Genomic DNA, 24,228 nt, shown 5'->3' on the forward strand with positions numbered 1-24,228 from the left:
CTGAACCGAAAACTATTTTATTCGCAAAACAGAGGTGCAACAGGTCTACTAAAGGGACTGCCTGAGCTACGCTTGTCCCCTGCCTCGCTGGGAGTGTTTGCTGTGCGGTAATGGACGCTGACCAGGTGCGACTGAGTGAGGACATCGAAAGTGTCCAAAGAAGGGCAGCTCGTTTTGTTTTATTGCCAAAGGTGGGAGAAAGTGTCACGGATATGATACGCGAGTTGGGATGGCAATAAGTAAAAGGAGATTCCGTTGCGGCGAGATCATTCCACGAAATTTCAGCCACGAGCTTTGTCCTGCGAATGCGAGAATATTTAGCTGACGACCACCTGCATAGAGTGAAATGGTCACCGTAATAAAGCAAAAGACACTAAAGTTATCGTGGAACATTGTGAAGTGTCCATTCTTCTCCCGCGCTGTTGGGAAGTGGAACGGGAAAGAATTAGTGGGAGTGTAATTGGATGAACCCTCTGCCAGGCTCTTAAGAGCGAATTTCATGATACTCATGTAGATGGAGAAAATGTGGTGTGGCTTGAAGTAGATGAATACTTCATCTGGATAACTTAGTTTTGTATTGGATGATGAAATACACGTTTTCGTTACGAAATATCTTTCTTGGTGCCACAGCGCACACAAACTGATTTCGCCATAAGACGAGAAGCGCATATAGATGCCACAGTAGGTGATGTAACGTGCTTTTAAGCGCAGTTGTACCTCTATTATATCGCAGACTCGTACCGATAATATAATTTTTCGTTACCACTCACGAAGGAAACCGTCTCTCGTATATTTACGCTTAAAATTCTGAATACGTACGCAAATCTAGTGATAGCAAATATTGTTGTACTTACAGTTTATCAAAAAATGGCTTCGATCTTCACGTCGTCTTTCTTTTGTCGTGTAAATTTTGCGAACTGCAAGCCGACAAGTTAACTGGCAAGTCAGCCGCATAATTTGTCTCCTTTTTTAACAGCTTCAAAAAGCTATTTCTCTATCTTTTCCTATTATGAAAATTGGTATTGAATATTTCTTTAAATCTATCGCTTGTACAAGTGATTTCCTCTTTTTACTTCTTTGCGTAAAAATATCGATCATTACCGCCTAGGTAGACGTGAAACATGCCAATTGTATCTGTGGACGGTTACACTCTAATGAGGCCAAGAGAGAATTACTATAATCTTTGTAATCTCATTTGTGTAGTTGTGTTTAAAAACATTTCTTTAAATTTTTTTTCTGTGTGGCTCAAGATTAATAATGGAGGAATCCTGTTTACTTAAATGAGAATGAGTCAGCTTACTTATTAATCACATCCTTATTTGATGTTTATTATAGCCACAGCAGTTTGTCGTCGCCTATTAACGAGTATCAGGAAAGCTGAATACTCAGACCAACAGCGATGGTGAATAATCACGAAAAGTGCGAGGAGACAACCCCAGGCGCGCCCTGTGCGGCCGTGGCCCAGCAGGTCGGGCAGGGCCTGCTGCACGGCGCGTTCTCTCACAGCACGGCACGGCACGGCGAGGCGCGGAGCAGCTGAGGAGCTGCTGCTGGGAGAGAAGCCGCGACCCCCTGCGTCGGCGCAGTGCAGTCAGGACTAGAGATGGGGGATCCGCTCTTGAACTAATTCATAGAGTTCAATCTTTCAAAGGAGTGAACAATCAGTGATTCAGAAAAAAAGAACGGTAGCTCCAAACGTTTCCCACGGCAGAGAGAGAGAGAGAGAGAGAGAGAGAGAGAGAGAGAGACGGAGCATATCAGCAGCGCCTCTGCTGGTCACAGCACAGTGCACGCCACACAACACAGCCAGCGCCGGCCTCTGCCCTGCTTCTACCTTGGCTGCCTGCATTGCGCAGTGCCCCATTGGATTTTGTGTTTCACATATGCGGTGGCGTCTCTGTGCGTCGTCTGCCGCGCAGTGTCTGGTGCAGCGTAACTTCGCATCGCACTCTGTCGGCGATCGTTTCAGTCGCACGTCCTGCCCTCTGGGCAGTTGATGCGAGCAACAGGACAGAGAGCCACCTAGCGGATAACATAGGAACTACTTGCAAAAACCCGCTCGCAAGGGAACGAACTATTTGTCTCGGAGCGGGTGAGTTCACCGCTACCCCCTCCCTCGGAACTCGCCCGCTCAACGCTCGCCCCACCGTCTCGACTCTAGCCAGAGCGTCGAGCAAAGCGACTCAGGTGTCACTGTGGTCTCTGCGGTCTCAGCTCACGCAGTAATAGAGCTCGCGGCTCGACCTGCTCGACTCAGCGCCTCTGCATCGGAGTTCGTCCCCACTGGATATTGTTCTTCGTAGTAATGCCGCTATGTATATTACATTATTATGTTATGTATACATCAATTGTTTTTATTTTATTTTTATTTGTTTAAACTGATTAGATTAGGTTCCTGATGACTCCTCTTACTATAGGATTTTTATTATAGACACTCGAATTTACGCTTTAATTACGAGCGAACCGATAAACGTATCGCAAAATGTGATACACCAATATTTTCCTTGTTTTATTCTGCGTAAGGCTATATGCAGCACTTTCGTTTTACAGTCAAATTTATATTTTTTTTTCTTATTCTGGTACGGATTTTGCGATTTTAGGCGTCTTCGAAAGGAAACGTTCACTTTAAAAATATATGGCTTGCGATGTATTTGTATGAGGTTAATGAAATTTTAATACGTTATTGCCAAATATATTGTTAATGTAAATCTCAAGTTACAACATTTTCCGATCACCCAAAAAACCACGATAGTGCAAAATAAATCAATAATCAAAAACTTTGTCATATCGTGGAAATTTCAATAAACAATACAAAATTCTTACTCATTATCTGTGTTACTTCAAAATAGGATCAAATAAGATCAAAATACAGGTACAGTACTGGAATAAATCAAGTTTAAAGGGCAATGTGCCTTCCATTTATTTTATATTGTAAATGAGTGGTGAGTCATGAAAAAGAGCTAATTCATTTCAGGGAGTGAACAGTTCTGATCCAATCTCTGAAAAGAACAGTTTTGCCCATCTCTAGTCAGGACTCGGCAGCCGACACGGCGCTCACGTACTGTCCCAAAACGTGTGCAGTCGTCACCCAGGAGGTCTCGAAAGAAGTATAAGTGTGGGGCAGTGTCTGTTCTCACAGTATGAGAGATGCAATAGTCAGCCTTGACGTGACGAATGGCGCTGTTTTCGTAAGTACATGCAAAACTTTACGATCGTATCCCATCTACAAGTAATTCCTGTATTGTCCGGAAATGAGGTGGACGGTGCAAAGCACAGTACGCGTTAAACTGCAAAGCAGGATCTCCGGTATAAAAACAGGCGCTTACGATCTCAGTCGTGTCGTTACTGAACAGGGCTGAGTGGAGGTAGGCGCAAGCAGAGGATGGAGTTGTTTATGCGGAACGCGGCGTTCTGTCGCAGGAATTGCGTGTGCTCGCTACGTGGAACAAAATAAGACTACACGAAGCGCGAAGGTCACGGCTTGCAGTGTTAGTTGCTGGCGGTAGGGCGAGGGGGAGGGGGTCACGTGACGTCAGAACGGCTGCCCCGCCCCGCCACTCGCTTTCCTACGGCACGGCGAGGGGGGGGGGGGGGACCAGCAGGTGCGAGGGAGCCTCCCTCTGTCCTGGAGACGGGAGGCTGGACTGGACTGGACTGGACTGGAGTGGGACACGAGAGCACGTTTTCGTAAGGCGCTTCGCAAAAATCGAAAAGTTTGCAGTGAAAAATAGGGCTTACTATAATTTTATGTTTGGTGCGTATGAAGTGTTTCTCTGTATGAAATTTAGATGGAAGTGAAACATGGACGATAACTAGTTTGGACAAGAAGAGAATAGCTTTCGAAATGTGGTGCCACAGAAGAATGCTGAAGATTAGATGGGCAGATCATATAACTAAAGAGGAGGTATTGAATAGGATTGGGGAGAAGTTTGTGACACAACTTGACTAGAAGAAGGGATCGGTTGGTGGGACATGTTCTGAGGCATCAAGGGATCACAAACTTAGTATCGGAGGGCAGCGTGGAGGGTAAAAATCGTAGAGGGAGACCAAGCGATGAATACACTAAGCAGATTCAGAAGGATGTATGTTGCAGTAGGTACTGGGAGATGAAGAAGCTTGCACAGGATAGAGTAGCATGGAGAGCTGCATCAAACCAGCATGGAGAGCTGCTGAAGGCAACAACAACAATGAAATTTAGTTAACAATTTGAATCTTTGTTTAGACTTGTTAGGCGGTCTCGATCTCGAGAAAATGGATCCTGCGTAGCGCGTTCGTTCCCTATCTCGCGTCCACGGGAATGAAATATTTAGAACGTGCGTCATATCTCACAAACCGCTACAGACATGGAAACGAAGTATTGCCGAATGATGGCACACAAGGAGGAGATTACTTTACCTTTACCGGTTCATAAACACATCGAACTTTCTTATCTGTGGCGATTTATCTGAAGTTGTGCTTTCTATTTTAGTTTATAGATTCCAACGACTGTAAATCTGTAAGAGTTATCGCAGCTAGCGAAACAAGACTTTCCTAGTATGAAAATAAACAGGAAATTTCTTCTCTTATGCTAAAGTGCGCATCATTTACGATGGCGGCCGAGTTTAGGTTCGTTCTGCACATCTGACATCACAAAAGTCAGCCAATGAACAGAGAACGACGCTGCCAGAGTTCGACTGCAGTGCAGAGCATGGACGAGTGTCTTCAGTTTTAAAAATGTTCAGTCAATAAATAAAGTAATTGCTCAAAAGCAATGTCTTGATAGCAGACTTTCTATAAAAGAAAGTTTGGAAAAAGCATTCTTTATACCAATTGCTTCATATTCTATTAATTAATTACACCAAACAAGCAATAAGCCTCCTAATTCAGGCGTTAGCAAGGAAATTCTCACTAACCGATTTTTCGCAATAAAGAACAGCGCTTATTGTTTATTTCCTATTGTTCAAAATGGTTCAAATGGCTGAGCACTATGGGTCTTAACTTCTGAGGTCAGTCCCTTAGAACTTAGAACTACTTAAACCTAACTAACGTAAGGACATTACACAAATCCATGCCTGAGGCAGGATTCGAACCTGTGACCGTAGTGGTCACGCGGTTCCAGGCTGTAGCGCCTATAACCGCTCGGCCACCACGGCCGGCTATTTCCTATTGTACTTCGACGAAACGTGAATAATTCATAGTCATACCAACAGTGTTTGTCGGTATTTTGCGTTATTCTTTAAAGTCCTCCAGGAATTATGTTGAATGACGAGCTGCGTTAGTGTAATGGTGAAGGTGCTTGGCTGCTAAGCGAAAGGTTCTGAGTTCAAACCTTGTGCGGTGTTTAATGTTTTATTTATTTAAAAAGAATATCAAAGTGTCTTCATGAATTTCATTCGTTTGTATGTAATTATCTGAAATTTTTAGTAGCAACTAAAATCGACCATATGGAAAGTATACGCTGTGGACTTTAACCTCTGCAAACTCTTCAAAATTTCGTGCAATGGTTTACTACACTTAATGCTGCACAATAACTGCGTTGAACATCGAAACAAAATTGTCATTTACGGGGGGAATGTATCAGTGAAGATGATGTGTTAAAATCAAATTTTTGGGCCAGATAGATTATGTGAAATCGAATAAGTGTGTCAAAGCAGTCGGAACAACACGTCTGCAGAGGCGAGCAGTGCAGTGATGACAAAATCGCGCACAGCACGGAATGAGGGGAGCACGTCTCTGTAGCAGCGAAAGGGTTAATGCGGCCGTGGTGGCTTTGCTTCATGAACTGCGCGCTCCCCCCTAAACGTAAGTTTGCGAACTATACTATACTATGGCGCGGCTTCTCTTGGTGCGTGCAACTGGCAACGCAGCAATCTCCTTCGTCTGGGCGGGCGTGCGCGAGCCGCCAAGATAAAAGAATTCAACTATACCACAAATCGACACAATGAGGTTCTTGGTAAGCTATTGAGCTCTCTGGTCGCCAATTACTTGCTTAATGAGACACAGTTTCAGAATTGTCGCAGTAGCTGTTCCAAAAATGAATGTTAAAATTATAGTGTGTTTCGGCAAGAAGTACAGTTAAACCGGTCAACAAGTGGAATATGGGAGTTACTCACAAATAGTGATGCTTATTCGAATTAGAAAAGGTTGACAATTCACACAAAAATAAACCGTCAGTGCTGTTGGAATTTTGATTGAAACCCATAACCCAGCGTATTTTTAACACTGAGCGACTGGAATGGAAACTTAACAAAGGATTTTATTCCTTTTCTTCATCTGAGGAGTACTAAAATAATGACGAGCGTAGCCGTCGGGCAATACGAGACGCACATGCCATATACTGGTTACTGACTTACGGCTTGCAAACGGACAAAATGCGATTCGCGAATAAAACGGTTGTTGCTGAGAAAAGTAAACAGTTGATAAGCGACACAACACATTGCTCAGTGAGCTGAGAATAATGCGCGCGACAGGAATACGGCAGCTGGCCGTGTGTGCCTTGAGAGAGGAAGAGATCACGTCGTTCGAAAGACATCGCCATGTAATTAGATCTGCCTTCATTGGCAATACAGTTCAACAAGTTAAATACATCAAATCACCACAGACTTTGACGATACTCGTACTTTCGAAATAATACCGACCACTACTTGATTTGTGTAGACTGTTGTATAATTAGTTTATTAATGCTGAGAGAGAGTGTGTGTGTGTGTGTGTGTGTGTGTGTGTGTGTGTGTGTGTGTGTGTGAGAGAGAGAGAGAGAGAGAGAGAGCAGAAGCATAAATGGTCATGAGTAAGCTATCGTTAAAAGAAATATGTCGTATGAAGTGAGTAAGCTTTATTTTGCAGTTGTTGCCGGTAGTAATACCTTGAATTCAGTATAAAGAGCGGCAAAGTAGAGACTAGTATTACAATTAAATAGCCGCCCAGAACAAGGCTGTAACAGACAAAACTAATTTCCTTTTTAAGGAAGAAGGAAACATTCTGTTGCACAAAGGTTTATACTGCGAAAGACAAAGTTACAATGAAACAAGTGTACTGACCTCGTTATTTGATTAACAAGCACTTGTAATGGTCACATGTAGAGTGATTGAAAAATAATCTTGCTCTACATACCTAATCTGGTGATTTTGCCACTATTAACCCCCTTCTTTGATACTTCTGTACACTACTGGCCATTAAAATTGCTACACCACGAAGATGACGTGCTACAGACGCGAAATTTAAGACAGGAAGAAGATGCTGTAATATGCAAATGATAAGCTTTCCACAGCATTCACACAAGGTTGGCGCCGGTGGCGACACCTGTAACGTGCTGACATGAGGAAAGTTTCCAACCGATTTCTCATCCACAAACAGCAGTTGACCGGCGTTGCCTGGTGAAACGTTGTTGTGATGCCTCATGTAAGGAGGAGAAATGCGTACCATCACGTTTCCGACTTTGATAAAGGTCGGATTGTAGCCTATCGCGATTGCGGTTTATCGTATCGCGACATTGTTGCTCGCGTTGGTAGAGATCCAATGACTGTTAGCAGAAAATGGAATCGGTGGGTTCAGGAGGGTAATACAGAACGCCGTGCTGGCTCCCAACGGCCTCGCATCACTAGCAGTCGAGATGACAGGCATCTTATCCGCACGGCTGTAACGGATCGTGCAGCCACGTCTCGATCCCTCAGTCAACAGATGGGGACGTTTGCAAGACAACGACCATCTGCACGAACAGTTCGACGACGTTTGCAGCAGCACGGATTATCAGCTCGGAGACCGTGGCTGCGGTTACCTTTGACGCTGCATCCACAGACAGGAGCGCCTGCGATGGTGTACTCAACGACGAACCTGGGTGCACGAATGGCAAAACGTCATTTTTCGGATGAATCCAGGTTCTGTTTCGGCATCACGATGGTCGCATCCATGTTTGGCGACATCGCGGTGAACGCACATTGGAAGCGTGTATTGGTCATCGCCGTACTGTCGTATCACCCGGCGTGATGGTATGGGGTGCCATTTGTTACACGTCTCGGTCACCTCTTGTTCGCATTGACGGCACTTTGAACAGTGGACGTTACATTTCAGATGTTATGACCCGTGGCTCTACCCTTCATTCGATTCCCGCAAAACCCTACATTTCAGCAGGATACTGCACGACCCCATGTTGCAGGTCCTGTACGGCCCTTTCTGGATACAGAAAATGTTCACTGCTGCCCTGGCAAGCACATTCTCCAGATCTGTCACCAATTGAAAACGTCTGGTCATTGGTGGCCGAGCAACTGGCCTGTTACAATACGCCAGTCATTACTCCTGATGAACTGGGGTATCGTGTTGAAGCTGCATGGGCAGCTGTACCTGTACACACCATCCAAGCTCTGTTTGACTCAATGCCCAAGCGTATCAAGGTCCATATTAGGGCCACAGGCGGTTGTTCTGGGTACTGATTCCTCAGGAAAACATAAGCACATGTCAGTTCTAGTATAATATATTTGTCCAATCAATACCCGTTTATCATCTGCATTTCTTCCTTGTGTAGCAATTTTAATGGCCAGTAGTGTATTGTTTTCCAGCAGCCGTGAGTCGTTTACGCTTCACGTAACGCCACCCACTCACACGTTGTTTACACTGTGTGCCTCTGTCCGTGTGTTCCTGACAGTGATCTCTGTAATTCCTCCATGTTGAACTTTCTGCTGTCAGGTCGTGCCAGCCGTAGGTGCTCGTATTTCGTTTCTTGTCAAACTGCAACATGGCTGCTAGGAAATGTCACTAGAACACGAAAAGAAAATACTTCCGGAGTCCGCTCCCACATCAGGCTATTACATCACATGTTATCATCAAGTTCAAAACAAGAAATGGGTCTGCAACTCTTTATCACGTACGGACCGATAGAAATATGTTTGCCAAACTACAACATGGCGGACGATGCAAAGCACGTGAATCGGCAGACACGCTACAGTTCCATACTCAAGAGACCAGACCTCTACAGTCATGTTGTATAGAGGTGACCGGTTTTTGAGCACTGGTTGTAATAAGTGTACCGGTACTTGTTGTGTCCGCCATCTTGCGTATGGATACACCCTCGTTCTGTGCAACGCAAACTTGGCAATCTGACGCCAACAAAAGAATTGGTAGACAGTTCCAGTATCCCTACCTTGCGACAGTTACTGTTAACAACCTTTTTCCATGTAAAGCCCAACTTCTGTAAAAATGAGGGTTGCAACCTTGTTCTGGGCGACTATTCTGTGTGCTCAGTTTAATCTCAGAACGAACTAGTTTTCTCGTTGTTTTGGTGATACCACAAGGCAGCGACATGCAGCTTTGACCTTTATACAGGTCATGTAGGTAGGATAGATTCAGCTTGCTATTAAGTGGCAGAACAGAAACGAGAGAGAATTACGGGTTCCCTCAGAAATGCTCTTTTAGGAAACAGATGTTATTGTACGTTAAGAAGCGAACTATGACAGTGTTGACGATGAAATAGGTAACATAGTTTGGAGTACGTGCTGACCGAGTGAAACACCCTCGAATTTCTGGTCCTGCCCTAGAATGCCGCCGATGTAATACTGCAATAACTACCAACGGAGAGGGGACCCTGTCGGTTTCGGATAGTATCACAGTGGGCATTAGTGCCAACTAAAATACTGATCTCGTCAAGATTTCTCCTGATATTATCTTTTCACTCCTGTTACGCTAGCGAATGGCGCGTGGCTAGGGTGATCCTCGGTAAGGCGTCTGTATTGGCCGCAGTTTCTCGATTTTTCTCGTCGTCGTGATTTCGCTGCAAGCCTGGAAGCTCCGAGGAGACGCGCTGGCGCTGCGGAACAGCGGTTTGTGGGCAGGAAGCGGGCGTCCGCGCAGTGCAGATAACTGCGAGTCGCCAGTCCAGGGTCAGCGGGTGACGTCACGCGGCGAGGCTGGTGGAAACCGGCTGCTGCGAGCACAGTGACCGGCTGCTGCGAGCACAGTGAAATGCTAGAAACGTAGGTTTGCCTTTCCTTAATCTTTGTTCTAAGATAAGTCATAGGGTCAGAATTGCCTCATGTGTTACAGCGTTTCTACGGAATCCAAACTGATCTTCCCTGAGGTCGGCTTCTACCAATGTTTCCATTCGTCTGTAAAGAAGTCGCGTTAGTATTTTGCAGCTGTGGCTTATTAAACTGATAGTTCGGTAATTTTTGCATATGTCAACTCCTGCTTTCTTTGGAATTGGAATTATATTCTTTTTGAAGTCTGAGGGAATTTCGCCTGTTTCATACATCTTGCTCACCAGATGGTAGAGTTTTGTCAGGAATGGCTCTCCCAAGGCCGTCAGTAGTTCTAATGGAATGTTGTCTACTCCCAGGGCCTTGTTTTACAGTGCTCTGTCAAACTTCACGCAGTATCATATCCCCCATTTCATCTTCATCTACATCCTCTTCCATTTCCATAATATTTTCCTTCAGAACATCGCCCCTGTATTTCACCCTCTATATACTCCTTCCACCTTTCTGCTTTCCGTTCTTTGCTTAGAACTGGTTTTCCATCTGAGCTCTTGATATTCATACAAGTGGTTCTTTTCTCCAAAGATCTCCTTAATTTTCGTGTAGGCAGTATCTTACCACTAGTGAGGTAAGCCTCTACATCCTTACATTTGTCCTCTAGCCATGCCTGCTTAGCCATTTTGCGCTTCCTGTCCATCTCATTTTTGAGACGTTTGTATTCCTTTTTGCCTGCTTCATTTGCTGCATTTTTATATTTTCTCCTTTCATCAATCAAATTCAGTATCTCTTCTGTTACCCACGGATTTCTACTAGACCTCGTCTTTTTACCTACTTGATCCTCTGCTGCCTTCACTACTTCATCCCTCAGAGCTACCCATTCTTCTTCTACTGTTTTTATTTCCCCCATTCCTGTCAATTGTTCCCTTATGCTCTCCCTGAAACTCTGTACAACCTCTGGTTCTTTCAATTTATCCAGGTCCCATCTCCTTAAATTCCCACCTTTTTGCAGTTTCTTCAGTTTTAATCTACATGTCATAACCAATAAATTGTGGTCAGAGTCCACATCTGCCACTGGAAATGTCTTACAATTTAAAACCTGCTTCCTAAATCTCTGTCTTACCATTATATAATCTATCTGATACCTTTTAGTATCTCCAGGGTTCTTCCATGTATACAACCTTCTATCATGATTCTTAAACCAAGTGTTAGCTATGATTAAGTTGTGCTCTGTGCAAAATTCTACCAGGCGGCTCCCTCTTTCATTTCTTAGCCCCAATCCATATTCACCTACTATGTTTGCTTCTCTCCCTTTTCCTACTCTCGAATTCCAGTCACCCATGACTATTAAATTTTCGTCTCCCTTCACTACCTGAATAATTTCTTTTATCTCATCATACAATTCATCAATTTCGTCATGTGCAGAGCTAGTTGAGATATAAACTTGTACTACTGTAGTAGGCATGGGCTTCATGTCTATCTTGGCCACAATAATGCGTTCACTATGCTGTTTGTAGTATCTTACAAACACTCCTTTTTTTTATTCATTATTAAACCTACTCCTGCATTACCCCTATTTGATTTTGTATTTATAACCCTGTATACACCTGACCAGAAGTCTTGTTCCTCCTGCCACCGAACTTCACGGATTCCCACTATATCTATCTTTAACCTATCCATTTCCCTTTTTAAATTTTCTAACCTACGTGCCCGATTAAGGGATCTGAAATTCCACGCTCAGATCCGTCAAACACCAGTTTCCTTTCTCCTGATAATGACGTCCTCTTGAGTAGTCCCCGCCCGGAGATCCGAATGGGGGACTATTCTACCTCCGGAATATTTTACCCAAGAGGACGCCATCATTTACCCATACATTATAGCTGCATGCCCTCGGAACAAATTACAGCTGTTGTTTCCCTTGATTTCAGCCGTTCACAGTACCACAACAGCAAGGCCGTTTTGGTTAGCGTCAGAAGGCCAGATCAGTCAATCATCCAGACTGTTGCCCCTGCAGCTACCAAAGGCTGCTGCCCCTCTTCAGGAACCACACGTTTGTCTGGCCTCTCAACAGATACCCCTGCGTTGTGGTTTCACCTACGGTACGGCTATCTGTATCGCTGAGGCACGCAAGCCTACCCACCAACGGCAAGCCATGTTTCATGGGGGGGGGGGGGGGCGACGACTCGGGATAGAGACGAGATATAGCTAGGTGTTTTAGATACAAGTTATGTGTCAAAGGGGGCCACGCATTGCTACTAATAATGGCCGTAACTTTGAACGTCATTTGGTGGTTAATGTGATTTTTTTAAAATGAGATCCTAATACTGGAGTTAAGATTGGAAACATTTTACATGGAAAATGATAAATTATTGGTCATGGCAGGGTTCAATGCAGGTCGAACAAGCAAATACGTCTTCAGATCTAGCATGGATTAACTCTGAGTATAGGAGGGATACAACAGAATACAATGTTTGATACAAATCAGAAGAAGTATCCTGAGGGAAGACAGGCGTTCTATCTAACATTCAATTATACTGCATCTTCCGCATTGTGAATTAATCCATACTAGAACGAAAAACATGATTATTTCATCTTCATTGAACCTAGTCACGACCTTGAATTATGTGCCATTTTATTCCTGGAATTTGCTGCTCCTTTAAATTTTGAATGAAAAACTTGGTTTCCCATTCTAAACATCACTTTGACCTCCAAATCACCTTGAAAATCACGTTCAAGGTTGTGTCAATTAGTAGCAATGGTAGACCCGTTTTGGCACCTACAACTTTCATCTAAAACACCTTGCTATATCTCATCTCTATCCCGATCCATTACCCATTATAAATTAAACATGGATCTGCACAAGGTGAGCACGGAAAGATGTTTTATCGATGATTCAGCAGAAGTGGTGCTCCTCTTCGCGAGTATCGAAGCATTAACGGAATACGGAGAGGTCTTCTTTCCGCACCGTTAATGACCAAAGTGGTTCGAGTAATGGCGACTTGGGAACTGCTCCTGAGAAAGGCCGACAGCCGATTGCGCCCCAGACTGTTGAAGAAGTTGCTGCTGCCGTGGCTGGGAATGCTGGCCGCGATGTGCGACTCGCACGCAGTGCGCGAGCTGTGTCGCGGCAGCCGGGCATCCCACGGCCCGCCGTTCGCGAAGCGCCGTGAACAGCCGTGGAATGGTACCTCTAGGGCGGTTCCAGGCTGTCGTGGATGCAGATGGTCTTCACACTGGCGGAAGTTCGTAACGAGGAATGTAAACACTGAACGCAATTACCCTCTCATGTGGAAATTAAAATGCGATTTTTAATGGTTGTTTTACTGTTACTCTACCCCATGTCCTCACAACCTCACAAATGTTTCAACATTGTTTCATTGCCATACCATGACTCACTTTTCATGGGAGCCCTCTCGTGCAGTGAGTGTAACTAAAAAAAACCCGACACACACACACACACACACACACACACACAAAGTTTGGCATCAGCCTCGTTCCCAGAACTCCTAAAGATAGATGATAACTGTCGATATTCTATCACAGACACAGTCCCTTTGACTGTTCAGAGATCACCAAACCCACCCAAAAATGTTAACCATGTATGGGCAGCGCCTATTAGACAGCCAATCAGTTCCAGCCATTCCACCTGGATGGAGGTACACGGCTCGTGTTGTATGTAGTTTCCCTTTGTGCTGGGAAGGGCTCTCAACAAGGGAAGTGTCCAGGCGTCTCGGAGTGAACCAAAGCGACGTTGTTCGGACATGGAGGGGGAGGGAGAGAGAGAGAGAGAGAAGAGAGAGAGAGAGAGAGAGACAGACAGGAACTGTCTATGACGTGCCTCGCTCAGGCCGCAGTGGATGACCGCTGCCTACGGATTATGCGTCGGAATAACTCTGACAGCAACGCCACCATGTTGAATAATGCTTTTCGTGCAGCCACAGGACGTCGTGTTAAGACTCAAACTGTGCGCAATAGGCTGCATGATGCGCAACTTCACTCCCGACGTCCATGCCGAGGTCCATCTTGGCAATCACGAGACCGTGCAGCGTGGAACATATGGGCCCGACAACATGCCGAATGGACCACTCAGGATTGGCATCACGTTCTCTTCACCGATGAGTGTCGCATATGCCTTCAATCAGACAATTTGCCCGAGACATGTTTGGAGACAACCCGGTGAGTCTGAACGCCTTAGGCACACTGTCCAGCGAGTGCAGCAAGGTGGAGGTTTGCTGCTGTTATGGGGTGGCATTATGTGATGGGCCGACCTACGTATGCCGCTGGTGGTCACGGAAGGCGCCGTAACGGCTGTACGATACGTGAATGCCATCCTCCGACCGATAGTGCAACCATATCGGTAGCATATTGGCGAGGCATTCGTCTTGATGGACGACAATCTGCAATCTGCATTCACGACAATTCGCGCCCCCATCGTGCAGATATTGCGAATGACTTCCATCAGGGCCGGCAGTGGTGGCCGAGCGGTTCTAGGCACTACAGTCTGGAACCGAAAGACCGCTGCTGTCGCAGGTTCGAATCCTGCATCGGGCATGGATGTCTGTGATGTCCTTAGGTTAGTTAGGTTTAAGTAGTTCTAAGTTCTAGGGGACTGATGACCTCAGAAGTTAAGTCCCATAGTGCTCAGAGCCATTTGAACCATTTTTTTGACTTCTATCAGGATAACGCCATTGCAGTGAGGTGCTCGTGCCCGGACGCCACCAGGGCTGCCGTCGCCTTCATAAAGGACCACCTGCAGGTGATGACCACACGGGGCTGGGCGGACGCTGTGCTCGAGTACCCGCAAGAGGTGATTGAAGTCAGCAGTAAGCTCGGTGAGCCACCAGCAGAAGCCAGGTAAGTACGATTCCCTTTTTGGCAGTGCTAGTGTGAATTTGACGTCGCCCTAGCTTTGTTCGCCATGGGTTTGTTCGCCATGGGTTTGTTCGCCATGGGTTTGTTCGCCCTTGGTTTGTTCGCCCTTGGTTTGTTCGCCCTTGTTTTGTTCGCCCTTGGTTTGTTCGGCCGTCGTTTGTTCGGCCGTCGTTTGTTCGCCCTTGGTTTGTTCGCCCTTGGTTTGTTCGGCCGTCGTTTGTTCGGCCGTCGTTTGTTCGGCCGTCGTTTGTTCGGCCGTCGTTTGTTCGGCCGTCGTTTGTTCGCTGCCTACATAGCATAACACCTTAAGGTCATCTACTTACTGATCGTCGGTCACGATACTAAGTCTCTCGCTGTTTTCACTTCTTCTGCTTCTTATCAATTTCGCCTTTCTCTGATTTACTCCGATTCCATATTCTGTACTCATTACTGTTCATTCCATCCAGCAAACCCTGTAACTCTTCTTCACTGTCACTGAGGGAGTCAGTCATCAGCAAATCTTATATCATTTCACCCTGAATTTAAATTCCACTCTTCAATCTTTCCATTATTTCCATCATCGCTTCTTCGATGTATAGATTGAACATAGGGGCGAAGGATTACATTCCTGTCTGACACCCTTTTTAATCCGAGTACTTCATTCTTGGTCTTCCACTCTTATTTTACCTTCTTGCCTCTTGTACATATTGCAAATTACTCGACTTCTCCTATAGCTCACATGTATTTTTGTCTGAATTTCTAACATCTTGCACCACTTGATATTGCCGAACGCTTTCTCCAGGACCACAAATCCTATGAATGTCACGGAACTTCAATTTTCTTTTCCATTCTCCTGTGTATTGTCCTCCTTGGCAACTGGGATGCTTGAGCTGTTAAGCTGATTGTGCGATAATTCTCACACTTCTCTGCTCTTGCAGGTTTCCAAATCGTGCAGATATTTCTCTCAAAGTCAGATTGTATATTCCCAGACTTATACATTCTACACACCAGTAAGAATAGACCTTTTGCACCTCCCCCAATGATTTTAGAACTTCTGATTGAATGTTGTCTATACCTTATGCCTTCCCCCCCTGCGGGTTCGGGGGTAAGAATAGGCCCGCGGTATTCCTGCCTGTCGAAAGAGGCGACTAAAAGGAGTCTCAAACGTTTTGGCCTTATGTGATGGTCCCCTGTCGGGTTTGACCTCCATATCACAAAATTTTTCCGAAGAGCGAGCCGATTGGGGAAGGGCACCTTACTTGGTGCATGCTGTCCATCTTGCGTTGAGAACTTTCGCCAGCTTCTTCGTCGTTGCGTTGCAGTCCTGCCTGCTCTACATCTCATGGGCATGGATACGCTCCTGCGTGCACTTTCTGCCAAGCGATGTGCAGGGCCACTTTCTGCACTGATGGCGACCATGGACCACATGTCACTTAACATCCAGCACGGTAGCCAGTCTGTTGCGGTGGGGCCGCCATGTACCCTGTTGGTTGTAGCCCCCTGACAACACAGGGATCGCTCTACTGATGCCTGCGCTGTTAACTCCCCTCGTATGCCAAGGAGTAGATGCCCATCTCCCTGGGGCATTGGGACTCCCGGCAATGGCCATCCTGCCAGGTGGCCTTTGCTGTGGCTGGATGGCGCCCTTGGGGAGGGCCCGTGGTCGGAGTAGGTGGCATCAGGGTGGATGACACGCAATGAAGCGTGGCACATCTTCTCTTGCTGGTGGCCAGCCACCAGCAGTCTCTAAGCGTTCGAGGGCCCATTTTAAAGGTAACGTTTATGACCCCAAATCGTTCCCCTCCCTCGCCATACCATGGGAGAAACGAAAGGCTATGAATGAGAGCGACAGGTATTCGCCCCGGTATCTCGTCTGTACCAGAGCTGACGGGGAATTGTTTGTGTCTGTGAAGTCTCAGTTCTTTGTCGAACATTTAGAGGACAAGTTCGGGGAGGTGGAGGGCTTGTCCAAGATGCGGTCAGGGTCAGTCTTAATAAAAACGGCATCCTCTGCCCAGTCACGAGCCTTGCTCGCTTGTACGAAGTTGGGGGATGTTTCTGTTACTATCACCCCCCATAAAAGCTTAAATATGGTCCAGGGAATTATTTTTCACCGCGATCTCCGTTTACAGTCTGATGACGAGCTGTGCGCCAACTTAGAGCGACGAGGTGTACATTTCGTCCGGCGTGTTCATCGGGGTCCGAGGGACAATCAGGTAGCTACCGGTGCCTTCATCTTGGCCTTCGAAGGTGATATCTTACCAGAGAAGGTCAAGGTGATGGTCTACCGGTGTGACGTCAAACCCTATATCCCTCCCCCGATGCGGTGCTTTAAGTGCTGGAAGTTTGGTCACATGTCCTCTCGCTGTACTTCTAGCCTCACATGTCGAGATTGTGGACGCCCATCTCATCCCGATACTCCATGTACTCCACCTCCCGTCTGTGTCAACTGTGGAGAGCCTCATTCCCCTTGCTCGCCGGACTGCAGTATCTTACAGAAAGAACGCAAAATCATGGAATATAAGACCCTGGACCGACTGACTTACACTGAAACTAAGCGGAAATTTGAATGGCTACATCCCGTGTGCATGATGTCATCTTATGCCTCCTCCAGCTCCTTCAGCTGCAAGATATACAGTCAGCTCTCAGTCAGAGGACCTCACCTGCCCCCTTGACAATGGGGGCCCCTTCTCTCGCTGTTGCTCCCACACCATCTAGCTCGGGAGCAGCACCCACTAAACCATCGGGGACTTCTAAGCCGGAGAAGCGTAAGTCTTCTTCGGCTTCTCTCGCTCGGAAGGGATCCCTTGGGTCACTCCCTTCCCAGGTTCCTACCAGCGGCACAGCAGACACCAGCCAGTGGCTGAAGAAGCCGCAAGTCTCTGGTCGACGGGCTTCGCGATCCTCTTTGGTCCCAGAGACTGACTCCAATAAGCCCTCTCACCAACGGCAACCAAAGGAACAGCGAGAGAAAACGACTTTGAAGACCCGTAAGTCCAAGACACCTGTGGTGGCAAATACTCCACCGCTGCCTAAAAGCTCTGCATCTGAGGACGAGGTGGAGATCCTTGCATCCGCTGAGGACCTCGATCTCGCTGATCCCTCAGATGCAATGGATAGCACTTGCACAGGTGCTCCATCGGATGCGGCAGGTGACCCAGCGGCGTAATCTGCCTTCCCAGTCCCGTCACGCCTTTCTCCGCAATGGACAATACCATCCTCCAGTGGAACTGCAGCGGTTTCTTCCACCATCTAGCTGAGCTCCGCCAACTTATCAGCCTTCACCCTTTCTTCTGCATTGCTCTTCAGGAGACTTGGTTTCCAGCAATGCGAACCCCCACCCTCCGTGGCTATCGGGGTTATTATAAGAACCGGGCAGCATATGAAAGGGTGTATGTTGGCGTCTGCCTCTATGTCCTTCACACTCTGCACAGCGAGTCTGTCCCTCTCCAAACACCTTTAGCGGCTTTCGCTGTTCGGGTGTGGACGCCACAGGCTGTTAACCGTCTGCAGTCTTTACCTTCCACCGGATGGTGATGTCTTGCAGCATGTCCTGTCTGCGCTGATAGCCCAATTGCCGCCACCTTTCTTGCTATTGGGCGACTTCAACGCCCATAACCCTCTGTGGGGTGGGTCAGTGGCAACAGGTCGAGGCGCCACTGTTGAGCATTTATTGTCGCAGCTCGATCTCTCGATTTTAAATGATGGTGCCTTCACACACTTCAGTGAGGCGCATGGCACATACTCCGCCACTGACCTTTCAAACTGTATCCCTAGCCTCTTACCGTCTGTCCAATGGAGTGTGCGTGACGACCTGTGTGGTAGTGACCACTTTCCGATCTTTCTGTCACTACCACAGCGTCACTCTTCTGGGCGCCCTAGCAGATGGGCTATGAATAAGGCTGACTGGGACTTGTTACTTGTTCTCCTCCACTGCCGCTATTGAGCCTCTCTCTAATGATGACATTGATGCGGTGGTTCAATCGGTCACCACCGGCATCGTTACTTCCGCCGAGTCTGCCATTCCCCATTCCTCTGGGTCCCCTCGGCGGCGGACTGTGCCTTGGTGGTCGCCTGAGATCGCTGCAGCGACTAAAGATCGCTGGCGGGCGCTACAGCGTCACAAGCGACATCCCTGCATTGAACACCTCATCATCTTCAAACGGCTGCGTGCGCGGGCCCGCCGCCTTATCCGCCAAAGCAAGCAGGAGTGCTGGGAGCGGTATGTGTCCACCATTGGCCTCCATGTCTCTCCGTCGCAGGTCTGGGCCAAGATCCGACGCCTCTATGGCTATCGGACCCCTGTCAGCGTCCCTGCGCTCTCACTGAATGGAGCAGTTTGTACAGACTCCGGCGAAATTGCCAACAGCTTGGCAGAGCATTTTGCTCTGAATTCCGCTTCTGCCAATTACCCCTTGGCCTTCCGCTCCATTAAAGAGCGGATGGAACGTCGGAGCCTTTCGTTTCGCACCCTCCGCCCAGAATCTTACAATGCTCCATTCAGTGAGTGGGAATTTCGCAGTGCTCTAGCCGCTTGCCCTGATACCACTCCTGAGCCAGATGGCATCCACTGTCAGATGCTGAAACACCTTTCAGTGGACTGCCAGCGGCGCCTCCTCGCTCTTTACAACCGTCTTTGGGTCGAGGGGGAGTTTCCGTCGCAATGGCGGGAAGGCATTGTCATCCCCGTTTTGAAACCTGGAAAGAACCCTCTGGAGGTGGACAGCTACCGTCCCATTAGCCTCACCAACGTTCTTTGCAAGTTGCTTGAACGGATGGTGAGCCGCAGCTTGAATTGTGTACTGGAGTCTCAGGGCCTTCTGGCTCCGTCTCGGGGTGGGTTTCGTAAAGGCCGCTCCACCACCGACAATCTGGTGAGCCTGGAGTCGGCCATCCGTACTGCCTTTGCCCGCCGTCAGCACCTGGTCGCTGTCTTTTTCGACATGCGGAAGGCGTACGATACGACATGGCGTCATCACATCCTTTCTACGCTTCATGGGTGGGGTCTTCGGGGTCCTCTGCCGATTTTTATCCGCGATTTTCTGTCGTATCGTACCTTCCGCGTGCAAGTCGCGGCCTCGTATAGTTCCTCCCACGTCCAGGAGAACGGTGTGCCACAGGGTTCTGTTGTAAGTGTCTGCCTGTTTCTAATAGCCATTAACGGGCTCGCTGCGGCCGTGGGAAATTCTGTCTCCGCTTCCCTGTATGCTGACGACTTCTGCCTTTACTACAGCTCTACTGGCATTGCAGCTGTTGAACGTCAGCTACAGGGCGCTATCCGCAAGGCGCAGTCTTGGGCTGTAGCGCATGGTTTTCAGTTTTCGGCTGCCAAGACCCGCGTTATGCATTTCTGCCGGCGCCGAACAGTCCATCCTGATCCACGGCTTTATCTTGCCGACGAACTCCTTGCTTTGGTGGAGACCCACAGGTTTTTGGGTGTAGGTCTTGATGCCCGGCTGACTTGGCTGCCTCAGATTTGGCAGCTTAAACAGGCGTGTTGGTGGCATCTAAATGCTCTGAGATGCTTCAGTCACACCCGCTGGGGCGCCGACCGATCTATCCTGATACGGCTCTACCAGGCGTTAATTCAGTCTCGTCTGGATTATGGGAGCCTGGCTTATGGCTCAGCATCCCCATCTGCGCTGTGGGTACTGGACCCAATCCTACACAGCGGCATACGGCTTGCCACTGGTGCTTTCTGTACCAGCCCTGTGGACAGCATACTAGTGGAGGCAGGTGTCCCTCCCCTGCGGTTACGGCGCCAATGTTTGCTGGCCGCTTATGCTGCCCATGTTGTAAGCTTGCCCGGGCATCCAAACTATCGTCTCCTGTTCCCGCGATTGGTCGTCCATCTGCCAGAACGTCGGCCCCGGTCTGGTTGTACAATCGCCGTCCGCGTCAAAGAGCTTCTCTCCGGGCTTCGGGTTTTCACTGTTCCACCTCCTTTCCGGGCCACTTTGCATACACCCCCATGGTGTGTTCCTCGCCCTTGCCTTCGGCTCGACTTGGTACAGGGCCCGAAGGACTCAGTCCCTCCAGAGGCCTTCCGCCGCCGCTTTTATTCCATCCTGGCCATGTATCAGGGCTCTAGCATTGTTTACACTGACGGTTCGATGGTTGTTGGTCGTGTCGGGTATGCGCTCACTCTAGGGGACCATTCCGAAAAACGTTCCTTGCCGGATGGCTGCAGCGTTTACACTGCTGAGCTGGTCGCCATCTTTCGTGCCCTAGAGTATATCTGCTCCTGCTCAGGTGAGTCCTTCGTTATCTGTAGCGATTCCCTGAGCGTTTACGAGCTCTCGACCAGTGTTTCCCTCGTTCTCGTCTGGTGATGGCTATCGAAGGGTCCCTGCATACTCTTGCCCGTTGCGGCCGCTCTGTGGTCTTTGTGTGGACCCCCGGTCATGTCAGTATCCCAGGCAATGAACATGTTGACCGCCTGGCGAAAGAGACCACAAGTAAACCATCTCTGGATGTTGGCCTCCCAGAGACTGAATTGCGGGCAGTCCTCCGCCAAAAAGTTTTTGCGCTTTGGGATGCTGAATGGCGCGATCGGATCACGCCTAATAAACTCCGTGCCATTAAGGAGACGATGACTGTGTGGCGGTCATCCATGCGAGCCAACCACAGGGACTCCGTCGTCCTTTGTCGGCTCCGCATTGGCCACTCCCGGCTGACACACAGTTATTTACTCCTCTATGTCGCTGCGGGGCGGCTTTGACAGTGGCCCACATTTTGTTGGCCTGCCCCCTTTTAGCTGTGGTCAGGCAGACATTTGCGCTGCCTGATACGCTCACTGCCTTTTTATCTGATGACCCTGTTATGGCTGGCTTAGTTTTACGTTTTATTCGGGCAGGGGGTTTTTATCGTTTACTCTGAGTGTTTGTTTTGTTCTTTTGTGTTGATTCTGGCCATTGGCCTACGATTTTCCGCTGAGTTTTTATTGTGTTCTAGGTGGTTGGCTTTTCCTTTTTATCTCTATGGTCGGCCAATCACCGTCACACTATGTGTGATTTTAATTTGTTTTGTCTGATCTCTGTAGGAGTATTTCTTGTCCTGTGTCGTCTGACGTCTTTCCTGCTGTTCGTTTTTATTCTCTTTGGGTGGTTTTAATTATTTTGGAAAAAGGGACCGATGACCGTCGCAGTCTGGTCCCTTTAATACCCCAAACCAAACCAAAACCTTATGCCTTCTTTGATTTTAAATTTTCCAAACCGCTTTTAAAATCTGATTCTAATCACCAATATTTTCCATACCGACTCCTGCTTGTTCTTCTGTCACGCCATCGGACAAGTTGTTCCAATCAGAGAGGCCTTCAGTGTACTCTTTACAACTATCCGATCTCGCCTCTGTATTTAACACTGGAATTCCCATTGTGCTCTTAATGTTACCACGCTTGCTTCTAATTCCGTGGAAGATTGCTTTGACTTTTCTATATGCTGCATCAGTCGTCCCAAGAATCATTTCTTCTTTGATTTCTTCACATTTTTCGTGCAGCCATTTCGCCTTAGCTTCTCTGCATTTCCTATTCATTTCATTCCTAAGTGACATATTTCTCTATTACTGAATTTTCCTGAATATTTTTGAACTTTTTTCTTTGATTGATCAACTGAAAGATTTCTTATATTTTCCGTGGTTTCTTCGCAGTTAGCTTCTCTGTACCTACCTTTTTTCTTTCCAACTTCTGTTACTGTTGTTGTTAAAGATATCCATTCCTCTTCAACTGAACTACCTATTGAGCTGCTTATTATTGCAGTATCTGTAGCCTCAGAGAACATAAATCTCATCTCTTCTTTCCTTAGTACTACTGTATTCCACTTCTTTGTACATCGATTTCTCCTGACGAGTCTCATAAAATTCAGCCTACTCTTAATCACTCCTAAATTGTTATGACTCTATATCTAATCCTGGGTATGCTTTACAGCCCAGTATCTGATTTCAAAATGTTTGCCTGATATAATAATATGGTGTGACTTCAAACCTCCCATATTTCGATTCTTTTCCAAGTATACCCCCTCGTCTAGTGATTTTTGAACAGACTATACCAGCTATTAAGAGGATACATTTACTGTAGAACTTAACTAGCCTTTCTTCTCTCCTATTCCTATTACCAAGTACATATTCTCGTTTAACCCTTTCTTCTACTCCCTCCCCTACGATTACGTTTCAGTCCCTCCATGACTGTTACATAGTACTGAATTACCTGTTCAATATCCTCACTTTTTCTCTCTCTTCACCTTCAACTTGTGACGTCATCATGTATACCTGAACTATGCATGTTGTTGGTATGCTTTTGATTCTCACGAGAATATATCTATACTCACTTTCTGCCCTGCCTTTCTACTGATACTGAATCCTACTGCTGTTGCTACTACCCTATTCTCATCTGACCAGGAATCCGTTTCTTATTTTCTGGCTTCCCAACTACATTCGAACTCCTCACTCTCCAGCTCCCTAATCATAGAATGTTATCCTTTCGTTGGTTACTCAACCTTTTTCTCGTGGTCACCTCTCTCTTGGGCCACCTCGCCTGGAGGTTTGAATGGGGGACTAGTCTTTTGCTAATGGAGAGACCGTTATGGCTCTTATTGAATTACATGCCACATGCCATGTGGATGCACGTTATGTATCTTTAAGCAGTGATTTACATTGCCTTCTTTATCCTAATGTTGTTGATCATTGCCAATTCTTCCTCATTTAGGAGCAGTTTCAGACCTCAAGGGAAAGAGAGTGCCCTGAACCTCTGTCGGCCCCTCCGCCCTCTTTGGAAAGGCTGTTGGCTGAAAGAGGGTGACACCTTATGCTGGAAGTCTTCAGACACCAATGCTGATTATTCTTATTCAAATTCAAGTGATGGTGAGGTTCAAACCTGGGACTGAGGACTTTCCTGTTTACTAAAAAAGACGCTACCCCTAAGTGACTGGCCCCAAAGAGCAGGGTATGACTCCCTGAGATATCCAGTAAAGCAGGAGCTATGAACACTGGGGCTACTCATGCACACTGGGGGCAAACAAAAGGAGAATGCTCCAGGCAGCACAATAACATTGTCACACTCAATGCTGTGTCTTACAATCACATTTCCTTCTCGTCTCTGTTTAGCTATCGCCCTGAATATTTCCCGTGCATTCCCTTTTACAAAACAGACAGGAAATCTCTGCCCCCCTGTCTTTTTTGAAGTTCCCTGTGGCGTTACCAGAGGTCGTGCAGGGAATCCCATCGAGTTTCCTGCTACTGGGATACAGCAGATTATATTCGCTGTCCACCTACAGGTGTACGACATATCTCCCACGATGTCAGTATTGATGTGACGTTTTCATCCATCTATCATTTGTTGCCTCTGTCTCTCGGATACATATGCTCCATACAAGTCTCTATTGTTTCCTTTCCAATTAAAAAAAATCCATATTCAATAGGCTACAGGTTACTTCACAAATTGTAA

At 47.1% G+C, this 24,228-nt stretch overlaps 1 protein-coding gene across 2 annotated transcripts in view; it reads left to right on the forward strand.

Annotated features, from left to right (window-relative positions):
- Positions 1-24,228, forward strand: part of LOC126108623 (ankyrin repeat domain-containing protein 65-like) — a 49,831-nt gene that overhangs the window by 18,980 nt on the left and 6,623 nt on the right. The window contains exon 2 of one of the 2 annotated variants that reach the window (XM_049913935.1): positions 14,633-14,792. In XM_049913935.1, coding sequence (XP_049769892.1) covers positions 14,698-14,792 — 95 coding nt within the window. In that variant the 5' untranslated portion in view covers positions 14,633-14,697. Of the gene's footprint in view, positions 1-14,616; positions 14,793-24,228 lie in introns of both variants that reach the window. The other variant, XM_049913936.1, reaches the window with a different exon arrangement.

This window comes from Schistocerca cancellata, chromosome 11, assembly GCF_023864275.1.
Source record: "Schistocerca cancellata isolate TAMUIC-IGC-003103 chromosome 11, iqSchCanc2.1, whole genome shotgun sequence".
NCBI lineage: Eukaryota > Metazoa > Arthropoda > Insecta > Orthoptera > Acrididae > Schistocerca > Schistocerca cancellata.